At 41.8% G+C, this 23,615-nt stretch overlaps 1 protein-coding gene across 1 annotated transcript in view; it reads left to right on the forward strand.

Annotated features, from left to right (window-relative positions):
- Positions 1-13,688: 13,688 nt before the first annotated feature.
- ush2a (Usher syndrome 2A (autosomal recessive, mild)) overlaps positions 13,689-23,615 on the forward strand; it is a 303,135-nt gene continuing 293,208 nt past the window's right edge. The window contains exons 1-2 of the mRNA XM_072689926.1: positions 13,689-14,221; positions 17,414-17,579. Coding sequence (XP_072546027.1) covers positions 13,689-14,221; positions 17,414-17,579 — 699 coding nt within the window. The remainder of the gene's footprint in view (positions 14,222-17,413; positions 17,580-23,615) is intronic.

The raw sequence follows: 23,615 nt of genomic DNA on the forward strand, positions 1-23,615 counted from the left end.
AGTGGATAAGAGCCCACAAGAGAGTATCCAGGCTGGGTACTGGTTACAGACTATGCTAACTCTGATAACTACTCTGCACAATTGTGGTGAGCAGGGCAGCATGTCAGAACACACCTAATCTAGAGGCAGATGGGCGGATACAACAGCAGAAGGCCACTTCAGGTTCCACTTCTGTCTGTCAAGAACAGAAAGCTGAGGCTGCAGTGAGCACAGGCTTAACCAACACAAGCATTGCTGAAGCATTATTTATAATTCCTCCTAGTGCAACAGGGTGCACTGCATACTCGACATCTCATGTTTATGTGGACTCAAGCAAATCATACACAGAATTTTAAACATAGCTCATATCAATTGTACAATATGACTGTACACACCATTATTTCTCATGTAAAAGTAACAGAATCTGTGCAAATGAATCTGAACAGAAGAAAATTTCCAAATCCATGTCTTAGTCATACTGAATCTGATAGCCCCCCCCCCGAAACACATGCTGTTTTACACATCTGTTAACATTCTATATGTCACAGCCATTCAGAAGCAGCTAATGACTTCTCCTCAGCAGAATCCCTTTCCATTTCTGAAAGTACTTAGTGCTAAAATGTAACCAGATCCCTAGAAGGCGATTAATTGCCATCCATGTAAAAGGCGGGTGCACCGTCTCCTTCATGCAGGATGAAATGGATAAGATGGCTGTTCGCTATGCGGAGGCATCAGAGGGTCGCACTTACATGTTTATTTGCACTTAAAACGCTTTAGTCTACATTCGATGAACCATTAATTCAGTTAGTGCACTTTTACAAATACTTTGGCATGTCATGTGGACATGACTTAGTAGCACTTCAGAACCCTTTCACCAAAGGCAGGAATACAGCAGCTAAAGCTGTGTGAAATAAGTAATGGTTGGACTCAGCCCAGAACTTAACATTGCATCCATTGACAGTAAGCTGTGCGGTGGCCAGGTTAAGTGCTGAAGACTTTCTTGTTTGCTTTGGGGACACATCTCTAGTTGTCAGGTCTTTTCCAGAACCTTAATTAACCTCCCTATTCTGATTCTCTTTTCACTCCTTCAGCTTGTTTTATTCTTTTGCTGACTGGCTGGCTACCTGATAGCACTACATAGACTTCTGTCAGAGAGAAATGTCCAGGGATTCTGCATTCAGAACAGTGACCAGGTGCATAAATGTTAGTTTGTTCATTGCAGTACCTGCTGATGAACAAAATCCAGCTGGTTTCTAAGTTGGTCTATGATGGTCAAGGTGGTTGAAAAGCTGGTCATCCAGGTAAAAATATACCTTCTGCTGGTAAGCTAGCTGGTTAACCAGCTCTTGACCAGCTTAGTGTAAGTTGCATTTGATTTTGGTCATGCTAATTAACCAGCTTGGTCATGCTGGTCAACCAGCGATGGTCACATTGCCACATTTCAGATGGTCAATCATGATCATACTGGTTGTCTAGCTTGGTCAGGTTGATCATGCTTGTAGACCAGCTAAACCACCAAACGCAAACCAAAACATAACCTACGATTGTCAAGATCTAAGCTGGTCAACTAGCTTAACCATGTTGACGAGTTTAAGCTGACCATGCTGTTTTTTTCAGCAGGGGTAATCATTGGATTAGCATTCAGCATCAGTGTCTTGGCTCAAATTTATGGTAATTTCATTTTCATAAACTACCTGAACTCAATCAAGAAGTTGGTAAGAAGAGGTTGAGAACATGAACTCTAAATTAAATCGGTGAGCTAGATTATAATTGATGTGGTCCCAGCCCAAAGGCAGTGTATACACACTCTTGCCTGTGTAGGCAAGCCACAATTTTCACAAATATATATTTTTTGGCCCTTAAAATGTCACAATTGCCAGCCAATGGTAACTGAGTAAAAATGCAAGTTTTCAAGTTTAGTAAAGGTTCACTATATGTCCAAATGTTTGTGGACACCCCTTTTAATGAATGCATTCAGCTACTTTAAATTGTACCCATTGCTGACACATATGTGCAAAAATAACACACATAGCTACTGGCACCAAACCTATTGCCAGGCATGGGCTAGATGGGTATAAAGCCACCCAGCATTTAATGTGGTGCAGTGGAAATGTTTTCTCTAGAATGAAGATCCACTCCATCCAATATTTTTAGGGTGAGCTTGGGAATTGGTGGATAAGATGGGGTGATGAGAGCTGACTTTAAGTTCTTGTCGCAGAATGTAATCAAATCCTCACAGCAATGCTTCAAAATCTAGTAGAAAGCCTTCTTTGGACAGCAGAGACTCCAACTTTTTTAATACCCTTGAGTTTGGAAGAGATAATGAATGAGCAGGTGTCTAAATATTTCTGCCCATATAATGTGTTACTCAAAAATAACACAGTTGAACCGCTCTGGACATTTTTTTTGGTAAACATACTATGTGTTGTCTTGTCATATAAACATTTTAGACGTTCTTTTTTTCAGTGTATACGTTTTTACATCATTTGAAGACACCAGTAATCTATTTTTAGATGAATGGACCAAAAGAAATGGTCCAAAACATCTTTATAAAATTATAAAATCTCATTACATTTATATAATATACTTATATCTATCACTATCTATCACTGTTCTTAGCTCTGTGTTTCTGTTTGGCTCTAAACCGGAGCGATATATGTGTGCATTGGTCTCTGCTGAAAAATCTCTCCCCCCTGTGGTGTACCGAGCTGAGCTGCTGGATTTTTTTCCGTATGTGTGTGGGTGTGTGTGGTGACTGTACACTCCAGAGCCCATTGTGTGGTCTGCTTCCTAGTGATCTTCTGCTGAAACTCTGAGCCAGCGCAGGGCCTATGGAGTGTCACATCTGACAACTCAATATCCGACCACCTCATGGCGGAGAGAGGGGCAATCTGAGAGAAGATGCGGCCGCACAGCCACTCTATTCATTCTTGAGGCTTGAGGAACAGCAGCTCCTGCAGTAATCTAAAAGAAAGTACCACCCACGGTTTAGATGAAAATAATAATAACAAAAAAAAATCTGCACACTCTTAGGAAAACATTATTTCTGAAATATCAAAACCGTATAATTGAAAAACACAATAATAATAATTTTGTAATCCCATTAAAGAGGATTTCCACAGATATGGAGATTGAGTTGTTGAAATATGAACAACATAATTCATATTTTGGTGCATCGTTTGGTTTATAAAGTGTGACAGCCTGAAGAAGGGCTGATCCAAACTCCCGCTCTCATAGGCCAGACACTCCACTCCTATTTCCACAACGCTGTCCCTTGTTAGGGGAGGAGCCCAGCACTTGTGCACTTGGCTCTGGTGGCAGCTCCACCTTTCTGCCACCACAAATTGTTCATTGTAGACCAACTTGCCAACTCTAATTTCTAATTCACCTATGATCCAGGGGTTGTGAGATCTACAACACAAAAATAGTCAGTGTGGTTGCACATTGCAAAGCATAGCAACCACTAAGGAACAACATGTCAAACGCCTAAAATGCTATAACAATCACCATCTAGCCACCATTTAGCAACCCCATAGCAACCATCTGAGATACCATAGCTGCCACCTCGCAAACAAATTGTCAATAATAGCTGCCTGGGATGTCATAGCAACCACCTACCAACCACTTTATTGTAGCATACATCTAGCAATTACTTAGCAATCGCTTAACAACACCAGAAGACAGAGGAGGAATGGTTCCTCTTTTGAGTCTTGGTTCCTCTCAAGGTTTCTTTCTCTCGACCTGAGGGAGTTTTTCCTTGCTACTGTTGCCACTAGCTTGCTATAAAGTGGCTTGGACCCGGATCTCTGTAAAGCTGCCTTGTGACAACGTTTGTTGTAAAAAGTGCCATATAAATCATTTTGATTGATTGATTGATTGATTGAGGTTAGCGTTAGCTTAGAATGGATACTTGCTCCCTTCCTTGGCTTTTGCTACCTCACTCCCTGTTTTTGACTCCACTCTCCCTGGATCAGGCCTCCCCGGTCACAAGGCCTGGTTCACGTAACAACCCATTTTCTGTTATGTAGAAGAGTCTGTCAATAAATTACAAGATCACCAGTGTTACTGATGCACAATCATGGGAACCATAGTCTCAGAAAACTAACTATGACTAACAAAAACACCATTTATGCCCAAAAATAATCAGAGACTATAACATAGCCTGTTTTGGGCAATGCCAGATTTTCTCTACCATTAGGAGACAAGTCTTTGACATGGTTCACAGTAATCAACTCTCATGTCATGGTAAATACAATTTTCCATTTAATAGCACATTGTATGAAGCTATGCCAATTGGACCAATAGAAATGACTAAAAAGAAGTCGGAATCCTGTTCAAGTTAAGCTTATTTATTAAAAACAACAACAACAATGTAACCAATACTGTGGATTCCAGGACTATAAGGACTGTGAGCATTGAGCAAAAGAGCTTTTAAAAATTTAGGGAAGCCACATCATAACCTTTCAGTTGGTTGGTAAAATGCTGACCGCCGTTGAAATTCTTGAGGCCTATCTGTACAGCTCTGGTGGACTGTCGTAGGTTTTTTTCTCCAGCAGGTCCAGGAGGTTAATATGATGGTATGTATCCTCAGCAGAGGAGGGATTTCTCAGTGTAACCCTGGGGACTCCGTCCACACTGCTGCACGGCGGAATAATGCTGAAGACAGGGCTATTAGGACTATCCTTTCAGTAGCAGTTTATAGACACTGAAGCAGACTATATTCTTCTGTAAAAACAAACATAAAAATATCAGATGTAGGTCATACAGGTATGTGACAGATGAAAGGAAAAAGACCCTGAACAAATAAGTGGAGAAACTACATGTTGCAGTTAAGCATTTTAACATCCTTCTGCGCTCTGTGACAAGTATAAAAATGCTGAGCAGACCCAGCTGACCTCGATTTTGGATCAAGATGACAGGAGGAGAAGATCTAAGTGCTTTGAGAAGGGGGTTCTTAATGGGGTAATGGATGGCAGGAGCTTCGGTCACAAAGACTTCTCAACTGGTCATTGTTTCAAAAGGAACGGTGACATCAGTAAACAGGTTTGCAAATTTGCAAATTGAAGTTGATGCTCATGCATTTGTGCGATTTGTTGTCCACAGCTGCACAGAGAGTGATATTATTGTAGGGTTGCAGCCCCTAAACACCTTATAACAAAGATGACAGCACAGTTGAGACCACAGACACTTGCCTACAAAGATGTGGTCACAGCCGTCCTTCACAATATTCTCCACAACTCAAGCAGTTGCATGTGTGGCATACACCAAGAGAAAGCTTGGTGCTGCTTGAATGCTTGACCCCTACAACCCTCAATAGACCAAGAGCTTTGGTGCGCATTGGCGTACATTCTACACACATGGAAAGATAAACACCAACACATGACATTAACTTGATGATTTGATGATCGTAGAAGGACTCTAGCCAAGACATTTACATCATAACAGCCCCCACGTGGCCCTTAACGGTACGGTTAGTAGGACATTTAAAAACAATTGTAAGTATGGCACAAATTGCTGTTGTGATGCTGTTGTTATTTAGTGATAATAAAACATCATATTCAGGTCAAGCTTAGCGGTTAGTCTGGCAAACCTAACACAGCAAGTTTTTTTTTTTTCCTTGGGATATTTTGTTAGTTGAATATTGTGGGCAAAAGTGCTGATACTTCCCTTGTTTACATTCTGACCCCCAAAGAAACCTTGAGTCCATACTTTAGGAGCCAGGTGAACCTTTATTTTGCAGGTAATACACTTTATGGTACAGTGATATTTTGGTTTTCAGAAAAGAGGACACTGGGTTCACACTGGTGTCTGCTGTGGTTAGGATGCTGCGGCCTGGTTTGTGTTCTTAGGTACTGAGACATTCCACCCTTGTTATTTTTCCTGATGTTTTTGTCTGATCTATAAAGCAAGTAGACAAGATCTCATCGTGAAGGACATCAATAGAGCAGAACAGCAAGTATATATAACATTAGTTTTACCAACTGTGGGCTTCGAACCGGAGGGTTGCCATTTCAGGCCAGCCCGAAGTGGGAGCAGTGGGAGCAGTGGGAGCAAAGAAACAGTGCTTATTCCTCCCCTGACATTCACGGCTAAAGTGACCTTGAGTAAGGCACCCAACCCCCTAGTTGCTCCCTTGGTGCTGAGGTGGCTGCCCAACGCTGCCCGTGTGTGTGTGCTGACTGCCCCTAGTAAACAGTGTGCATGTGTGTTCACTGCCACAGATGTTTGCAATGTGGAGGCACTATCTTTATCTAAAAATGTGGGACCGCTTCTGTTAAGTATTTAACAAGTGAAAATGTCTGATTGAAAGCTTTATAAGATGTACATTGGCATGGCAACATGACTTCATCCCTTCCTGTCCACGTCTGGCCTGGTATGGCTCTAATATTGTTAGTTGATTTTACTCATTTGACTGGTTGGGGTGCTTGTCCATAAACCTGCTACATGTTTAACATTGCTGTAAATAATGAAGCTTGCAGTTAGGAGGGGGGGAGGAATCAAATTTCTGTTTGTAGATGGCCAGCTTCATTAATTAGCAGAGGCGTCTGGTCCACGCGGCTGGGTTAAACAGCCAGGGTTCGTCTCCAGAGTAACCGGAATGCAGAGGAGAGCGGAACGGCGGGGCTCATTTGCATGCTATCTCAGCGGACGAAAGCTAAGATAATGCTAATTCTAATACCAGTCTTCTTTTCGACACCCTCAGCATTTGAGTGCAGCCGATGCTGCAAGACAGAGGGCTTAAGGAAAATCAATACTGCTAAAATCCAAACCTGATGTCTACTTCAGAGCAGCGGAAGCAGGGAAGCTAATAAAGTGGGCAGGATGTTGGGAAGTGCTTTGAAAAAGAGTGACAAATGTGCTGTGTCATTCTGAACACATGCTACGTGGCCAAATGTAGCATAAGTGGCGTATCCGCTATTCAATCATATTTCTTGAGTGTATAGATAATGGCAAATTTGGAGGGAAAAAAGAGATCAGTGAAGGAGATATCTCATGATATGATATATGTGATGTACTCACAGTTGTGTGTTGTGTAAATCCTTTTCAGAATTGAAAGGAGTTCAAACTACTACATCAAACTGCTGCCTTGAGAAATATTCCATCATCTGAACCTGGCTCACTAAATAAGCCCACTCAGTATTGATCTGCCGGAGTAGATGAACAGCGCTGGTGTGTGTTTTAACACCAGTAGAAAAGAGGCGGAGTAGGCCTGCAGTTTCTCTGGCCCTGACACATTTCAAGTGAAAGCCTCTGTTCGGCTGCGGAGGTGTCGGGCGTGCTGTAGTTTATTGATTATTAGGCTAGTGCTCTAAGCTGCTTAAGGTCATTAGGAGCACTTAATTAAAAAGTGGTTAGACTGTCTTTGTTCGCTAAAGTAATAGCAGCTGTTCAAATGTGATCCACAGATAAAGTACCTTTGTATCACAGGGATTTTATCATTTTTAGAATTCCATCATTTGTAGAGCTGTTACTATCGATTACATTAGTAATGAAGTCATCTACAGATTCATCGTGCAATCTTTTCTAGAGGAGAACTTTAGTGTTAGTTTACATTGACTTCCTAACATCGCTGGATCTTCCTATATGCAAACTATGGAAGCTGTGTGAAGCTGTGTGCCCCCCCAAGGGGCAGCCCTCCTCTTGCAGGTATTATTAGGTCATCAACATTGGTCAGAAACACAGTATACATCACTGGGCCTAGGCAATAGGCCTGTGTCCCAGTGGACTTACCATCATGAGCATTAATCAGGAGGTTCTCTGTAAGCTTTAATTAGATGATATCACTGACAACATGACATTCCCTCAAGACAATGAAGAAAAGTTCTATTTTCCATCAGTAATGTAATTTAAGTAAGTTATCATGACAAAACGCTACTGGGTTAACATGATTTACAGCAGATGATTGTACTGGGAATTAAGGTGTGTGTATTTGAGAAATGTAAATTTTACTAAGGTGGAGGATGTAAATGTGGTTTAAATGAGCGGGGGGCAGGTTTTTGCTTAGGGCCCCGGTAAGCCTAGGACCAGCACTGCTTCCTGCACATGGTTTAATACTAATTTGGCCAACTCCACTTAAACACAGACATTTAACATTTGTATCAGACATTTACTAGCATATTCTTGGAGTAGTCTCATGCTGAAAATACACTACACAATGTAGTGCGAGAAGTCTAGACCTAACTCCACAGTGATCGAGGCCTTCCTATATTGTCTTCTGAGCTGTCTTTTGATAGTTTGTGGATCTATAGTAATCAGATTTATGTCATTTGTTAACTGCAAATAAGACAATGGGTGGGCCAACAATGGAACCTTATTTTGGGGACACTTGTCTCTTTGGAAAAGACGGTGGGCTTAGTCCTCCTAGCCCATTTAAACCAGTCTAACCCTGCACATACTGTTTATTTAAAATGTGTAGGTCATCAGACTATTTTCATACTGTTGTTTCTATATGGACTAAAATCAAGTGAGCTTAAATGCCTATAGCAGGTATGTGACTTGTTTGTAATCAAGCAGTATGCCTCACAGACAGAGGCTGGGCAAGGTCTCAACTGGCCAGAAGAAGACCCAGGTTAGGTGAGAATAAGCCAGTTAGCAGGTATTGATTATTACCTTAATATGTTATAGTACACAAGTCTACAAAATGTAACATGAATACCCTATATAGTTCAGGTTGAACATGCTTTTGGTCCTCTTCTTGTATTCTCATTACAACACAATCGGTACATTTCCACAGTAACAGGACATACATCTTAAGTGTATTAACTATATTGGAGTCCAACTATATTGGAAATGTCTCTGTTTCTGAACATGTGCAACATTGTCCTCAGGGGGTCGGCATGGGAATGACTCTTTCATTTATAGTAATTAGTAATAATTAGTGAAAATAGTAAAATGTTGCTACATTATTTACTTTTTAAGTAAAATAATGAAATACAAAAACAAAAATACATTTTAGTGTGTATTTAAGTATCATGGTAATAATTCCTGTTTTTTTTTAAACATTGTATAATATATTTTTTTTCCAATATTATAAATATACCAGATGGCAGGTTTTAGGTTTACAACTCAAAATGAACATAGACAAAAAAACAACAACAGGAGAGGTCCATTTACCTCCAAAAAACAATTAAGATACACATATTATTTTTTTACCCCCATTTTTTTCCTGTATTTTGATGAATATGCCTATCATGTTCATTGATAGTAGTTTGCATATTTTGTTTACAGACTTTGTTTTAAACAAAAAAAATAAATGTTTAAAATATGGAGCGTTTTCAAACTGTTTATCCCATCAAATACACAGAGTTTAGAGAGTTTTGAAAACCTGCCTTTATTAGCTACAGGTTCTTTAGGCAATGTGCATTTAGATCTTTAGCCTACAAAAAGTTTGTTTATAGTTTACTGTAATCTAATCAATATTTATTGCCAATGCTACATTTCCACATCTCCTCCCACCAAAATGCATACACAGTATAACATAGAATTGATATATAATGAAATAATAAAATTCATGAATTAAAATATATGATATGTCATGAGTGGTAAGCTGCCACTGTGGGGCCCTTGAGCAAGGCCCTTTACCCTCTCTGCTCCCCGGGCGCTGGAGTTGGCTGCCCACCGCTCTGGGTGTGTGTGTACTCACTGCCCCTAGCTCACTAGTGTGTGAGTGTGTGTTCACTACCACAGATGTGTTAAATGCAGAGGACACATTTCTCTGTACAGTGTACAGTGAAAAATGCATGCACCTTTACCTTTAATTTCTAAATGTATTTGTTAATTCATTTTATCTAAAAAAAACATACTCTTTCTCATAAAGGGGTCAGTAAAAGAGGAAGTACAGGCAGGTGTTTCTAATAAAGTGGTCAGCGAGAGGAAGTACAGGTAGGTGTTTCTAATAAAGTGGTCAGCGAGAGGAAGTACAGGTAGGTGTTTCTAATAAAGTGGTCAGCCAGAGGAAGTACAGGTATGTTTATCTAATAAAGTGGTCAGCGAAAGGAAGTACAGGTAGGTGTTTCTAATAAAGTGGTCAGCGAGAGGAAGTACAGGTATGTTTATCTAATAAAGTGGTCAGCCAGAGGAAGTACAGGTAGGTGTTTCTAATAAAGTGGTCAGCGAGAGGAAGTACAGGTAGGTGTTTCTAATAAAGTGGTCAGCCAGAGGAAGTACAGGTATGTTTATCTAATAAAGTGGTCAGCGAAAGGAAGTACAGGTAGGTGTTTCTAATAAAGTGGTCAGCGAGAGGAAGTACAGGTATGTTTATCTAATAAAGTGGTCAGCCAGAGGAAGTACAGGTAGGTGTTTCTAATAAAGTGGTCAGCGAGAGGAAGTACAGGTAGGTGTTTCTAATAAAGTGGTCAGCGAGAGGAAGTACAGGTAGGTGTTTCTAATAAAGTGGTCAGCGAGAGGAAGTACAGGTATGTTTATCTAATAAAGTGGTCAGCGAGAGGAAGTACAGGTATGTTTATCTAATAAAGTGGTCAGCGAAAGGAAGTACAGGTAGGTGTTTCTAATAAAGTGGTCAGCGAGAGGAAGTACAGGTATGTTTATCTAATAAAGTGGTCAGCCAGAGGAAGTACAGGTAGGTGTTTCTAATAAAGTGGTCAGCGAGAGGAAGTACAGGTATGTTTATCTAATAAAGTGGTCAGCGAGAGGAAGTACAGGTATGTTTATCTAATGAAGTGGTCAGCGAGAGGAAGTACAGGTATGTTTATCTAATAAAGTGGTCAGCGAGAGGAAGTACAGGTAGGTGTTTCTAATAAAGTGGTCAGCGAGAGGAAGTACAGGTAGATGTTTCTAATAAAGTGGTCAGCGAGAGGAAGTACAGGTAGGTGTTTCTAATAAAGTGGTCAGCGAGAGGAAGTACAGGTAGGTGTTTCTAATAAAGTGGTCAGCGAGAGGAAGTACAGGTAGATGTTTCTAATAAAGTGGTCAGCGAGAGAAAGTACAGGTAGGTGTTTCTAATAAAGTGGTCAGCGAGAGGAAGTACAGGTAGGTGTTTCTAATAAAGTGGTCAGCGAGAGGAAGTACAGGTATGTTTATCTAATAAAGTGGTCAGCGAGAGGAAGTACAGGTAGGTGTTTCTAATAAAGTGGTCAGCGAGAGGAAGTACAGGTATGTTTATCTAATAAAGTGGTCAGCGAAAGGAAGTACAGGCAGGTGTCTCTAATAAAGTGGTCAGCGAGAGGAAGTACAGGTATGTTTATCTAATAAAGTGGTCAGCGAGAGGAAGTACAGGTAGATGTTTCTAATAAAGTGGTCAGCGAGAGGAAGTACAGGTAGATGTTTCTAATAAAGTGGTCAGCGAGAGGAAGTACAGGTAGGTGTTTCTAATAAAGTGGTCAGCGAGAGGAAGTACAGGTAGATGTTTCTAATAAAGTGGTCAGCGAGAGGAAGTACAGGTAGATGTTTCTAATAAAGTGGTCAGCGAGAGGAAGTACAGGTAGGTGTTTCTAATAAAGTGGTCAGCGAGAGGAAGTACAGGTATGTTTATCTAATAAAGTGGTCAGCGAGAGGAAGTACAGGTAGGTGTTTCTAATAAAGTGGTCAGCGAGAGGAAGTACAGGCAGGTGTTTCTAATAAAGTGGTCAGCGAGAAGAAGTACAGGTATGTTTATCTAATAAAGTGGTCAGCGAGAGGAAGTACAGGCAGGTGTCTCTAATAAAGTGGTCAGCGAGAGGAAGTACATGTATGTTTATCTACTAAAGTGGTCAGCGAGAGGAAGTACAGGTAGGTGTTTCTAATAAAGTGGTCAGCGAGAGGAAGTACAGGTATGTTTATCTAAAAAAGTGGTCAGCGAGAGGAAGTACAGGTAGGTGTTTCTAATAAAGTGGTCAGTAAGCAGAACAGGTAAGCATTTCCAATAAAGTGGCCATGAAGTGTCAAAGTGTCAGGTGAGTGGAAGTACAAGGTAGGTCAGTCTAATAAAGTGGTCAGTGAGTTGAAGACTACATGTTTTGTCCTATACAGAGAGAGTCAGATCAGGTCCAGGACTGCCACTGAGACGATCGCTTTCTCTCAGATTCTAACACCCATTTGAACTCAGGAAGGTCAGTCATTTGCTGATGATGTCCAGTAAGTTAAATGAGGTAGATCACTAAACTCTGCGGTGCAGTGGCCCTCCAGGAGTCTCACACTCCTGTCCTAGTGGATATACTCGTATTGTGCATTCATTCAACCCCCCCCTCCCCCTCCTCCTTTAATCCTTTGTCCTCTTCTCCCCTCCCGGAGTTCAACACCTGAATGCGGGACTGGGTCCAGCCGCTGGTTGCTTAGCGACGCAGAGCGGCGTTCCCGAGCCAAAGAAGAGGCACTTAAAGCGAGCCGAGAGCAACATGGGGCTTCAGCGGCGCTGTCAGAGATGGCAACAGGCGCTCTGCGCTGGATTTACCCGTGGAAGGTAAACCGCTAAGACACACGCGTTGTCTTTGCCACTTTTCAGAATCCAAGTAGAGGCTCTTGTGTCTTGTCTTGTGTGTTTTCTCTCTCTTACTGTGTTTCTGCTTAAGTTTTGCTTACTGTGTCTGAAGCGCGAGCGCCGAGCAGATGGCAAACTCCCATAATCTGCTTTCCTCTCAAGGGCCATGTGCTTGAATAGAGCTAAGGTAAGAAGCCGATATTTGTGTTTGTTATTTCACTACAAATACACTATTAAGATTAAAAACACGAAGATGTATTGACGGTATTGCAAATATTAACAATAATAATTCGTGTTTATCAGTGATTTCATCGGTAATCTTTACGTCGTGACGTAGAGACGACCTGTCAACCTCAGCAACACGTAGCCAGATTTTCGTGTGGACGGAGGCTCAGGGTTTCTGTTACGGCCCTGCAATTCTGCAAATCTGTCCTCAGAAAGGTTGCAAGGACCCTAACAGACACTTCTGGCAACCTGTGGAGTGTGGTGGTCGTGGCTGTGGCTGTGTGTGTGTGTGTGTGTGTGTGTGTGTGTGAACCGTAATCTGAACGACGTTGTTGCGCATGCGAAGCTTCTTAGCTTGACGGACTAATTGTGGGTGCTAAGGTATTTATGTGTATTATTTATTTACCTCTTTATTTCAGTATAATTCTGGGCTGAAGTTGATATACATGTTTGGTCATACAGTATCTGACAATGCTGATAAATGCAGCGATGTTTATTTAATGTAGAAATGTAATTTGATGTCTTAGTAACCCAGCATCACCTATTTGTTCTGCTCTCCTGAACTAGCTACAGTAAATACAGAATTGAATACCACTCAGATCCAATGGCGATACTTCTTTAAATCTGCCAATTATCTGTTGATACTGATATGTTACATTATTTGCCAGGTATCCCTATAAATAACTTTAACTCCTAGTCTTGCCACTACTCTAGTCTTGCCACTTGTGCAGCATCGCAAGTGAAGCCCTTCATTCTGGTCATGCTCAGTGCAATTCCAATTCACAGGCATCTGTGATTATTTGCTTGCATCCGATGGAATCCTAACAGCGAGGGGCAGGATTTTGGAATTTTATATTTGAAAAAGTTATGCCTCACATCTGATTTCTCTTTTCCTTTTCCCCTGTAGTTCTCCCGTGGACCACAGCAGGCCCAAATCCTAGCTATCATGTGAAGGCTTTGACCTCCTCTTGGACATCGTGCCATTAAGCTGTGCTGCCTTACCCAAGGCGCTGGACTGCTTAAATAGAAAAAAGAAAAAAAAAAAGTAGGAAAAAATGTCACCTCCGGCATGACCATCATTACTTATTTAACATCGCTACATCAGGAGGCCTCTTCGCTGCCAAGGATGTATTGGCTCCACAGGCACAAAGGTACTGTGTTATTACTGTACACCCTGGGCTTTTTCATCACCCTTGGCTCTGTGGCCCCTCAGGGTTCTTTCCCCAGGCTGGAGAATATTGGGGCCTACAAATCTGTCAGTGTGGTGCCAGCTGGGGCCATGTGCGGTGTCCCGGAGCGCAGCGCCTTCTGCCAGGCTGGCCGAGCAGAGGAGGATTTCCTCACCTGTTCCCAGCAGTTCTGTGTCCAGGAGTGCCCGTACCGCTCCTCCACACCACGCTACACTGACCTGCTCGCTGTCCACCCGGATGGGTGCCCGGCAGGCGACAGCCAGGATCTTCGGCCAGGGGCAGAGGCTGGATCCACCAGCTTCGTGTTTCGAAACCAGAGCGGCTGCTTGGCTTCCCCCTCCACTCCGAACCTGGGCCCAGCAGGCTCATTTACCCTAACAGTTTGGCTGAAACTCGAGGAAGCCTCTGTAATGTAAGTAGCTCCGCTGCCAGAACTTTCCCTTAAGAAGATCAGACACTCCATGCAAGTGTTTGCTGTCACTTAGAGAGCTAATATCTTACTTAATCAGGCAGATCACTTTCTCATCCTGGCCTTCCAAAATATGCGAAAGGACAATGTGTTCTGAGAGTATGTACTGAGCCAGATATGCACAAGCTGAGCCATTTGCCTCACCAGCAGAGAAGCTGTTATTCAGACTGTCCCTTAAGAATGTGAACCTAAAAGTATTGACAAAGAACAACTAGGTTGTCCTCACTTTATATGATATTGCTTTATATGTGTACCTCAAAACCGTGCACCACATGCTGGTGCTTGTAAGTCACTTCGTGAGGAGTTGGTTTGAAATTAATTTGTAATACGCTGTCTTGTCATGTTGAGGGGGAAAAAAGCTCCCTGTCCTTTTTTTCTCCCACTCTGCCCCAAACAAGACCAGCTGTGTCCAGTTTTAGATCAATGAAATGAAATTGCCACAGTGTTTCCTGAGCTCTGGCAAAAGGGGAGGGGAAAAAAAGAGCATCATCTCAAAGGCCACTTTGTTTTTCCACGGCACAGAAAATGATATAGTTGAAAGTGGGTGATAGGATGAAAGGACGGGGCGAGAGAGACTCGCAAAAGAACAACAACAACCCGTTCGGCATTTTATATCAAGTGTAGAGGATGAAAAGAGAGACAAGCCACTGGCGTGCAGCATTGGAAAAATAAATAATTGAGTCAGCGTGGTCACGGTGGTTCAACAGACACAAGAGAAAGCGCAGAATTCTCTAGCTGAAGTGGCGGAGGTGGTTGTGACAACGAGTCTATGTGTTGATTAATTCTTCTCTTAGTGAATTAATACCCCCCTCCACACCCCGCCCTTTGTAATACGACATAAAAATATGCACATGCCGACTTGCTTTGGGAGCACTTGTCTATTGAATACTAAAACACAGACATTTCCCTGACAGAAGAGCTCGGCCTAATTGCAAGTAGAGCACGCAGGAAGGGGTGGCTTGTAGGTAAGGTGAGGGAGACTTAGGTGCTGGCTCTGACTTGGACGCAAACACGTTGCTTTATGATTTATTGGATGTGGTGGCCTATGTTCGTAAACGTTCCCATTTCCCCATAAAATAGCAGTAATGGGGTTTCATTTGACAGTAGATGAGGAGGTTTTCGAGTAACAAGAAGTGGCAAATGGAAAGTATTGATACAAGGTGCATAAATGTCAGAGTGGCGCCCGTTTTAGACGTCGAGGCGTAGCCCTGTAAAAACGGTGTGGCTGGATCTTCATCACTGGCCTTCAAGGGCATATTGATTGTTTACTAATGCCACATGCAAAGCCTCATCTTTTCATGTCGAGCACTGAGGTTCAGCTGTGGCCTTCATCTGTATAACACTGTATACCAGTGGTCACCAGTCTTATCCACAAAGGGCTGGCTTTAGGTTTTCATTTCAATCTGACTCTACTTATGTAATCAGTTGGTTTCAGTCTGCAAACTACTGATTAGTGACAATAGGAGCCTGTTTACACCTGGCATTAACATGCGTTTTTGGTGATCGGATCACACTCAGATTTCACTTGTCTGCATGAGACGGCAGATGTAAACACCTCTAAGACTTGTGATGGGATAACGATCGGATCACTCAAACTACATTCTGAGGTGGTCAGGGACGGATTTCATACGCATTTACTACAAGTGTAAAATAAATTCTGTGTTCAAATTCCATCAGGCAAGCAGAAATATGTCTGTCGGAAAAAAAGGTTAATACAGGTAATTATTACTGTGGATCTTAGCTTCTTTATCTTGCTGTGTGTGTGCTTGCGCTTGTGCTTGTGCTTGTATACCTGTATTAGTGTGAGTGTGCTAAAGTCAGATCTCACCTGGTCACGCTGGAGATGCATTTTAATGATAAAGTGTGAAGAGAATCTAGTCAGAGTAGATCCAGATACTATCCAGATACAAAACCAGGTGCCAGGTGTAAACAGGCCCTAGGTGCCTGCTTCTGCTTGGTTGAACTGAAAACCTGTCCTTTGTGGATAAGATTCTTGACCCCGGCTGTACACCCTGGATTTCAGGGGTGTAATAATACACACTGAGGCCTTGACACACAGTGTTTCAATTCATTCACAGTCACTCCTGTGGTATTAGACCTCCTTCTTGAGGGGCGTCTGTCATTTTACAAAGAGCATTTAAAAAGAGACTGGAATTCAAATGCACCAGATCCAATTACATCTGGTAAAATCCGGCTTTTTTCTTCTCTTCGTCTTTTGGAATTTAACAGGCTGCTTTTGTTAATGTGTAAGACTGATGTATACAAATGACCTCTGCTGCTGTTGGCTGCCTTGCATTGTTCCTTATTCAGAAAGCATTACCACACTCTCACTTAAAGCATCAGTGTACATGGATGAGACTGCTTTAGGCTGCATAGGCAAACATATGTAAATTGTGTTGTTCTGTGACATTAGTTTGTAAAACAGTATGATTGATTCACTGTATGGATTGTGCATACAACATCATTTTTAGGAATTTCCATTTAAAGCCAGCAAAATATATTTCTCTATCTACCACAACTTACCATTGAGGCTTGAGGATGGCTTGGGTATCTCTTGGCGAGATACTCAACTTCAATGATTCTGGTGACCAGACATCCTTGAGGATCTCGGGCTATCTGGTATAGAGCCTACCTGGCTATTAAATATGCAATTTCAAAACACCAGATATTTGACCTGGGCATTAAGTGGGCTTACTGGGGTGTGTATGTATGAATTAACATAAACAACATAACATAGAATTCGTATGTACAAAGATTGACAACACAATTCCGGAATCAAAAGTCAGTGATCAAGAAGTGGGTTGTTCATTTTTGTTATTTATTATAACAAAAATATAAAGATTAAAGGTCCTTATAAATAATAAATTAAGCTAATGTGTGGTCTAAAATAATTGAGCAGTTATGTTTGGAAACCTAATAGAGCCGACATCCAAGACTCTGAAGAAAATGAAACTATGTTTTTAATGAAAACAAAAAGGCTTTTATCATCTTAAATGTCATCATTAAATAATGCTAAAAACCTTCATGGACTGTATCAAGTTTTTAAGAACAAGGAATTCACAGTGTCTGTATTAGAATCGGTGTCTTAACCTTTTTTTTCTTCATTTGGCTAAATGCTAATTTCCCCTTGTACAGGACTATGTTTGAGAAGAGTGCCTTGGACAGGTTGGTGCTTCTACTGACCATCTCAGAGACCCAGATCCAGTTCTACTACAGCAGTCAGACTGGCCAGAACTTCTCTGTATCCATGAGGACTGCAGGGCATATCAGCCTAGGCCAGTGGACACACATGGCACTGCAGGTAAGAAGTGTGTTCCTGACACTTTTTCAGTTGGCGTGGTGCCAGGAGGTCACCAAACTTACACAGTGAATTTAGAAGCTTTTTGATCAAGCCACCATATACTGAAATGTATCGCACTGTCTGCGACAGGGGTGATTAATCGCTTTCGACACAGGCCCAAAAGCTATCAAACGGTCTAATCTGTTTGATCAGACCTCATCTACAAGGCGACTGCAGCGGGCGCTAATCCTTGTCCATCCATATTCCCGGTAATTAGCCAGTGGAAAATATTGATATTAATATTGTGTCGGAAAACCTGCAGCAGGTTCACGCTGAACCCGTGTCACAACAGATATCCGGCACGGACAAGATGCATGAACGGAAGGCGTTAATTACAGGGTAAACATCTGCTTTCCCACAGCTGTGGGGGCAGAGAGGGGAGGGAGAGAAAGGGCTGTCTTCTTCCACACCCTTTCCTGCATACATATTACTGCAGCCCAGCCGATCGTTTCATAAAGAAGCCCACGGACGTGCTGTACAAGCAGTCATGTTAAAATGTGTCGGAGCACGTGGCCCGTGATAACGGTTTTTGTTTTTGCGTGAGGGTAATTTCCGTTGATGTTATTCTGATGCAAATACAGGTCATTGACAGTGAAGAAACGATTGATATGCTCCCCGACAGCTTCTTTATCAGCTTCAGAAACCTTTTCATGCCTAGTGCCTTTCTTTACACCGCCAGGCCCATGAGTCTTGGCGCCCTCGCGCTGTTCGGCATTGTAAATGACTGGCAGTATCTCTGTGTTGGTAAATGAATCGAGAGAAAGGGGAGAGGAGAGTTCGGGCCATCATTGGTATTGTAGGCGAACAGAGAGGTCTGTCTGTGGAGAGTATTATCTTTCAATGGCAGTGATTATCATGGCTTTAAATTGCAGTCGTTCCGATCACGAATAGCAGGTTGACTTCTGGGACAGAAAACATTATTATGATAATGAGATCCTACCCGCAATTCATAGGTAATAAGTTCCTTGTTGGTGACAGCCGTGTCTTGAGCTCATAGACCCATCTTGGCTGCCCAGTTGGACTTTCATCTGCAGCATAACTAGACTTCAACAGGGAGACGAAATTAGACTATTACCATATATGGTGGCTTATGTTACACAGGGAATTGGTTCGTAGACTAAACAGTCACAGCCCCAGGCCAAGACATTTCTTAAACACTGTATAGCCAATAAATGTGTTTGAAGTATATATACCTTATATTTCCCATAATGAGATAATTGTTGTATATTATTAAATTATTTATTAACTTAATTGTAGATACTTGTATTTGCTTGTTTCAATATGATATGTAAAAGGTTCTAGTTATTATTACTGTGTTATTTTTGGGGGAATCATTCATTTTATTATGGCAAATTATTATTTCTCAAAACGTGAAATCATCTGTCACAGAATGAGACAATTTAGATCAACTTAAAAAGCAATAAATAATGTCTAGAAATAAGTTGAATGACCTAATAACAATCATCTTATGATGAGAAACATATATGAGAAATATTTTATATATATTTAAAGGGTATTTTTGGGCTTTTACTGTTTGATTGGCCTTGTTTATTATGTAACTGTAGTTCATTAAACAGTGCTCTACTAATCATTTGGCTTGAATGTAATATTTGCACCTTTTTATCACTTCCTCCTGGAATGGACAGCGATATATTCCCCCTTCTTTGGTGTCAAGCTGTTCTTTTGGTTTTGGTTTGATTTATAGTCATGCTTCTTCTCTACCAGTTCAGGTTTGGTGAAAATCAAGCAGCCAAATACTTGAGCTGCCTGTCAGGCCACTGTCTACCTGGAAGGTTCTTCTCAAAGTCTCTGTAGTCTGAGGAAACTCAAAGGCGTAGCAGAGAGCTTGGGGGAAACTGCTCAAAAGGAATATAACATTATAGTGTTTAGAAGGGCTCCGGGGAAGGAGGAAGAACTGAGGAGCTGATCTGCAGGTGCTTGTCCCTAGTCATTATAATGAGAACGGGAGTACAGCAAGTAGAGAAGAAGAATGATATCCCTTTCATGTGGCCCTTTCAGCCAACAATGAAAAGTGACGGTGGGCTCCTGCCAATTGTTTTGGAGCATCGCTCATTGTTGGCCATCAGGCCCTATGTGGATGTGGGCTGTAATTGAGATCAAGCAAGTCATGAATGGCTTGGGATTTTACACTGGGAAATAAGTATAGCATATAGGAATTGGGAATTGCCCTCCCCCACCATTGCCCTCAACAGTATGTCAGTTAGCTCTCATCACTTGACAAGTTAGTTGACGAGCAGTGGCAGCGCTCATCACCTGAAAAGAAAAGGAAAGTATAGAAATGGCGTGTAAATGCTGAGGAGGCTTTGTGAATAGACGGACCCTGGAGGGCCGAGTTGGTAAACCAGCATTATCATATCAATATGTGTCACAAGGGCAGCCTCTAGCTTGTTGTAATGGAACCTGCTCACGGAAATGTTCTAGCACTGTAAGAGGTCAGGGCTCGTTTGATCTTTTGATGTAACAGAGCTCCTTGATAAGGTACTAGTAAAGTCATCATCATCACCAGCCAGCACCTTGTTCGTTTTGTTGTATCCGTTTGCCAGACATTGTTATGTCTGCTCTCACTTTTCAGTCCATGGGTTTGGTTACGATGTAAAAACACGCTGTAATGCTGAGCGCTGAAAGCTGGAGTTACCTGACTTGTGGCAGTTCAAAGTAGGGCTGTCGGAATTAATAGATTAAACTAAAATCTATGAAATGGATTGAAATATTATATTGTTATTGAAATTGCCAGTGATTAGTGCATGATGATTATTGTTGATACATATTTTTACTTACTATAAGCCATAAGTATTTGAATAGTGAGATGCTTTTTAAATTTGATTCCAAAATACACCACCACAGTGAATTGATAATAAATCAGTCATGTTGTTGTGTAGATTAAAGTGTAGTCTTTGTGCTTTAATTCAAAGTGTTTAACAAGAGTATTACATTAATTATTTAGGCTCAATAGTAATTGGACAAACACTAACACATAAAAATATAAGGATTATTTTAATAATTGGACGTAAAAAAAAAGCCCAATGCACAGCTACTTATTGGGCATATAACATTCAGAATCAAGACCTTTTAATCGTCTTAATTGGTCATAAAATAATGAGGGAACAAATCAAACCTGGCCATGAAACCGCAATTGAATCAGGCAGTTGTCCAATAGCATTTGAAAGTCTATGAAAGTGGAGGGACTATGTAAAATGACTACAAATTCTTTAATGGCTTTTTGTATATGATACCTAAATAAAATATTGCATTTTAATTGTGATGGTATAGTTAAAAAGCTAATGGTCAGTGTTTGTCCTTTATTTAAAATCTGATTATGGAATTAATTGGCAAAATTATCTGTAGGCCACTGGATTGTTAATGTACACCATATTGACAGAGCTCAACAACTGACATTCATTCAAATACAGTGTGGAACAATGTATATTGTAATATATGCCCTTAGTAATCATACTAAATAATGGTTCCCTCATGTGGTTTCAAACCACTGTCTTACAAGCTAATCTTAGCATAGCTTGTTCTAATTCAGTAAATGCATAAGGGACATCACAGTCCATATCCCTATGAAGAAAAGAGCAAGGTTCTTTCACAATGTATCAATGGAGCAATTCTCCTGCAGCTGTTGCTGCATTGTCTTTGGCTGCCCGAACTTGGGGAGAATTCGACAAGTTAATGAACATTTTCACGCACAATTAGAGCTTCCACCAGGGCCTAGGCCTCGGCCACGGCATTTCGATCTGGCAAACGTGCACTGTGGCGGACACACATTCTCAGGGGACGTTTTTGTTTTGGCCAGGAGCTGCTGAGTCTCGAGCTCTTAACCCGAATGTGCACATGGCTCATCACCCTGCGTGAACTTCTCCCCCCACCCAGAGAAATGTAGGCCAGCAAGCCTGTGGCCCAGGCCCCTCTAGCCAGAGCACCACTGAACAGAGTGTGGGGGAGCGTGAGGGGTGTGTTGGCTGTGCTCTGTCTCAAGTCTAGTCGGTGGGGGAAAGAAAAGAGCATGCAGTGTTAGAAAGGCCTTGAAGCAGTCTGTTCATGCAGCCATAGAGAATGAAATAGCATTTAGTAATGCAAACCTAACCAGGGAGACAGTAACCCCACACTACCTGTTGTCAGGCTGCATTAAAAAGGAAATGGCTGGGTTTGTGATACAGTGCTATTTTTCTTTCTTTAGTTTAATTATTGCTGATAATTACAGCACACATTTAGTCAGAAGTTGCTGATCACATATTGCTACTGAACCCAATGCAAAACACGAATACCAAAGCAAAAGAAAAAAAGTAACTCCAGTCCAGCGTTCAGTGTTCTGTAAGTAAAGTTTTTGTGAAGTTGGAGACTGCTTGTCCAGCAGAGGAGACATCATCGGCGCCAGTGTCGGCCTGCTTTGTCCGGCTCCGGCGGTGGGTCAGCTGACCTCTCCGAGCAGTTCGTGCCACCCAGAGTGATGGAGACTGATTGGCAGCGACCATGAAGGTGAAGCAAGGTGAACGAAGGCAAAAAAAGAGCTCCCACCTTTCCCCGGCACTCTCTCGACAGGCCCCTGGAGCTGAGAGGCCATGGGCCCTGTATAAATCACCCCGAAAAGTTGACAGCAAATTAGTGTGTACTGCAGAGTGTTCCGAGTACTAAGTTTAACAGGACTTGGGAAGCATGTGTTTTGGTTATTAAAACAAACAAGAATAAAAAATGCATTATCCAGATTTACTTGAGCTGAAGTGACTGGCAGTTTGGCTCCTAATATACGTTTGTTTTGAGTCAATGATTTACATTAATGAGATTTGATTGATGCTCTTATTCAGAGTGACTTACATTTGAATCATGTTACAAGGGGTCTTGTTGGTGATAGCATTTGGAGGATGCTTTGCTGGGGGATCCAAACCCTAGCCTGTCACTGGGAGGGCCAACTATTACCCACTTTTTTTTCCCTAAAGCCCCTTATAGACACGCACAGTAACACTACCCAGAAGACCTAGGGTTTGGCGGTATTCATGGTATTTTAAATACCATGGCATATAGGAGGAGCATTTAGAATCAAGAGACTCTGAATGCTCACAGTGAGTGTGATTTCACAGGGTGCATGTGGATGATGTTTTATGCTACTGGCGCAAAACCCTATGATCCTGTGCTATTCCCACAGGGTACTTTTTGCATCATCCAGTGCTCTCTGCATGCGCTACACAGGCGCCACCAATTGTCTTAACCATGTGGAACATTTTCCTGTAGTGAGATCGTATGTGACATGAAAAATTTCTGGTTGCGCAAGATGTGTGTGAAAGGGCATATCCAGATAATTTCTGGACCTCGTTCTCTAGACATCTTCCGGAGTTGTTTGCCTATTTGTCCTTTGAGTGAGCAACATCAAGCTAAATAACTTTTCCAGCTTAAGCTAGAGCGTAAAATTTCCACAAGAGAAAAAATTCACTGACTGCCTTTTTTTTTCTCCATAGGATTGAGTCTAGTGCAACCATACAAGCTCCCCGTGTAACACAGGTTGCATACTGACAAAGAGACTTTACCTTTTCAACTGCGTCATTCCCACTTCACTAGCTTGGATTCTGCTTATCATGCAACGATACCTGTGCTGGGAAGATGAAGGCTAGTACGTGCTTTGTTTTAGACACCTGAGAAAACCTACTGCTGCCTATGTGTAATAGTAGTGGGGAGGGCTAACTTCTAATTTGGTTATATTGGTTCACAGACACCTGCACTGGCTAGCCCTGAATAGGAAGGCCGTTTTGTATGAACTCATATTATCTCCTGCTAGTCCTTGTTCATCATTATCAACATCAGTGTTGGTATAGTTTTCCTTTTTAAGGAGTTTGAAATATTTCAATTACAGCAAGGCAGTGCAGTAGCTTGTTTTACCACACCAGTGATGAAGTGTGGAGCATTGTTTAATCGGTACAGGAGGGGCATTTATTGTGCGTTTCAGCCCATCAATGTCAGGCGGAATTAAATGTCCACCCAGGG

This window comes from Salminus brasiliensis, chromosome 10 (genome assembly GCF_030463535.1).
Source record: "Salminus brasiliensis chromosome 10, fSalBra1.hap2, whole genome shotgun sequence".
NCBI lineage: Eukaryota > Metazoa > Chordata > Actinopteri > Characiformes > Bryconidae > Salminus > Salminus brasiliensis.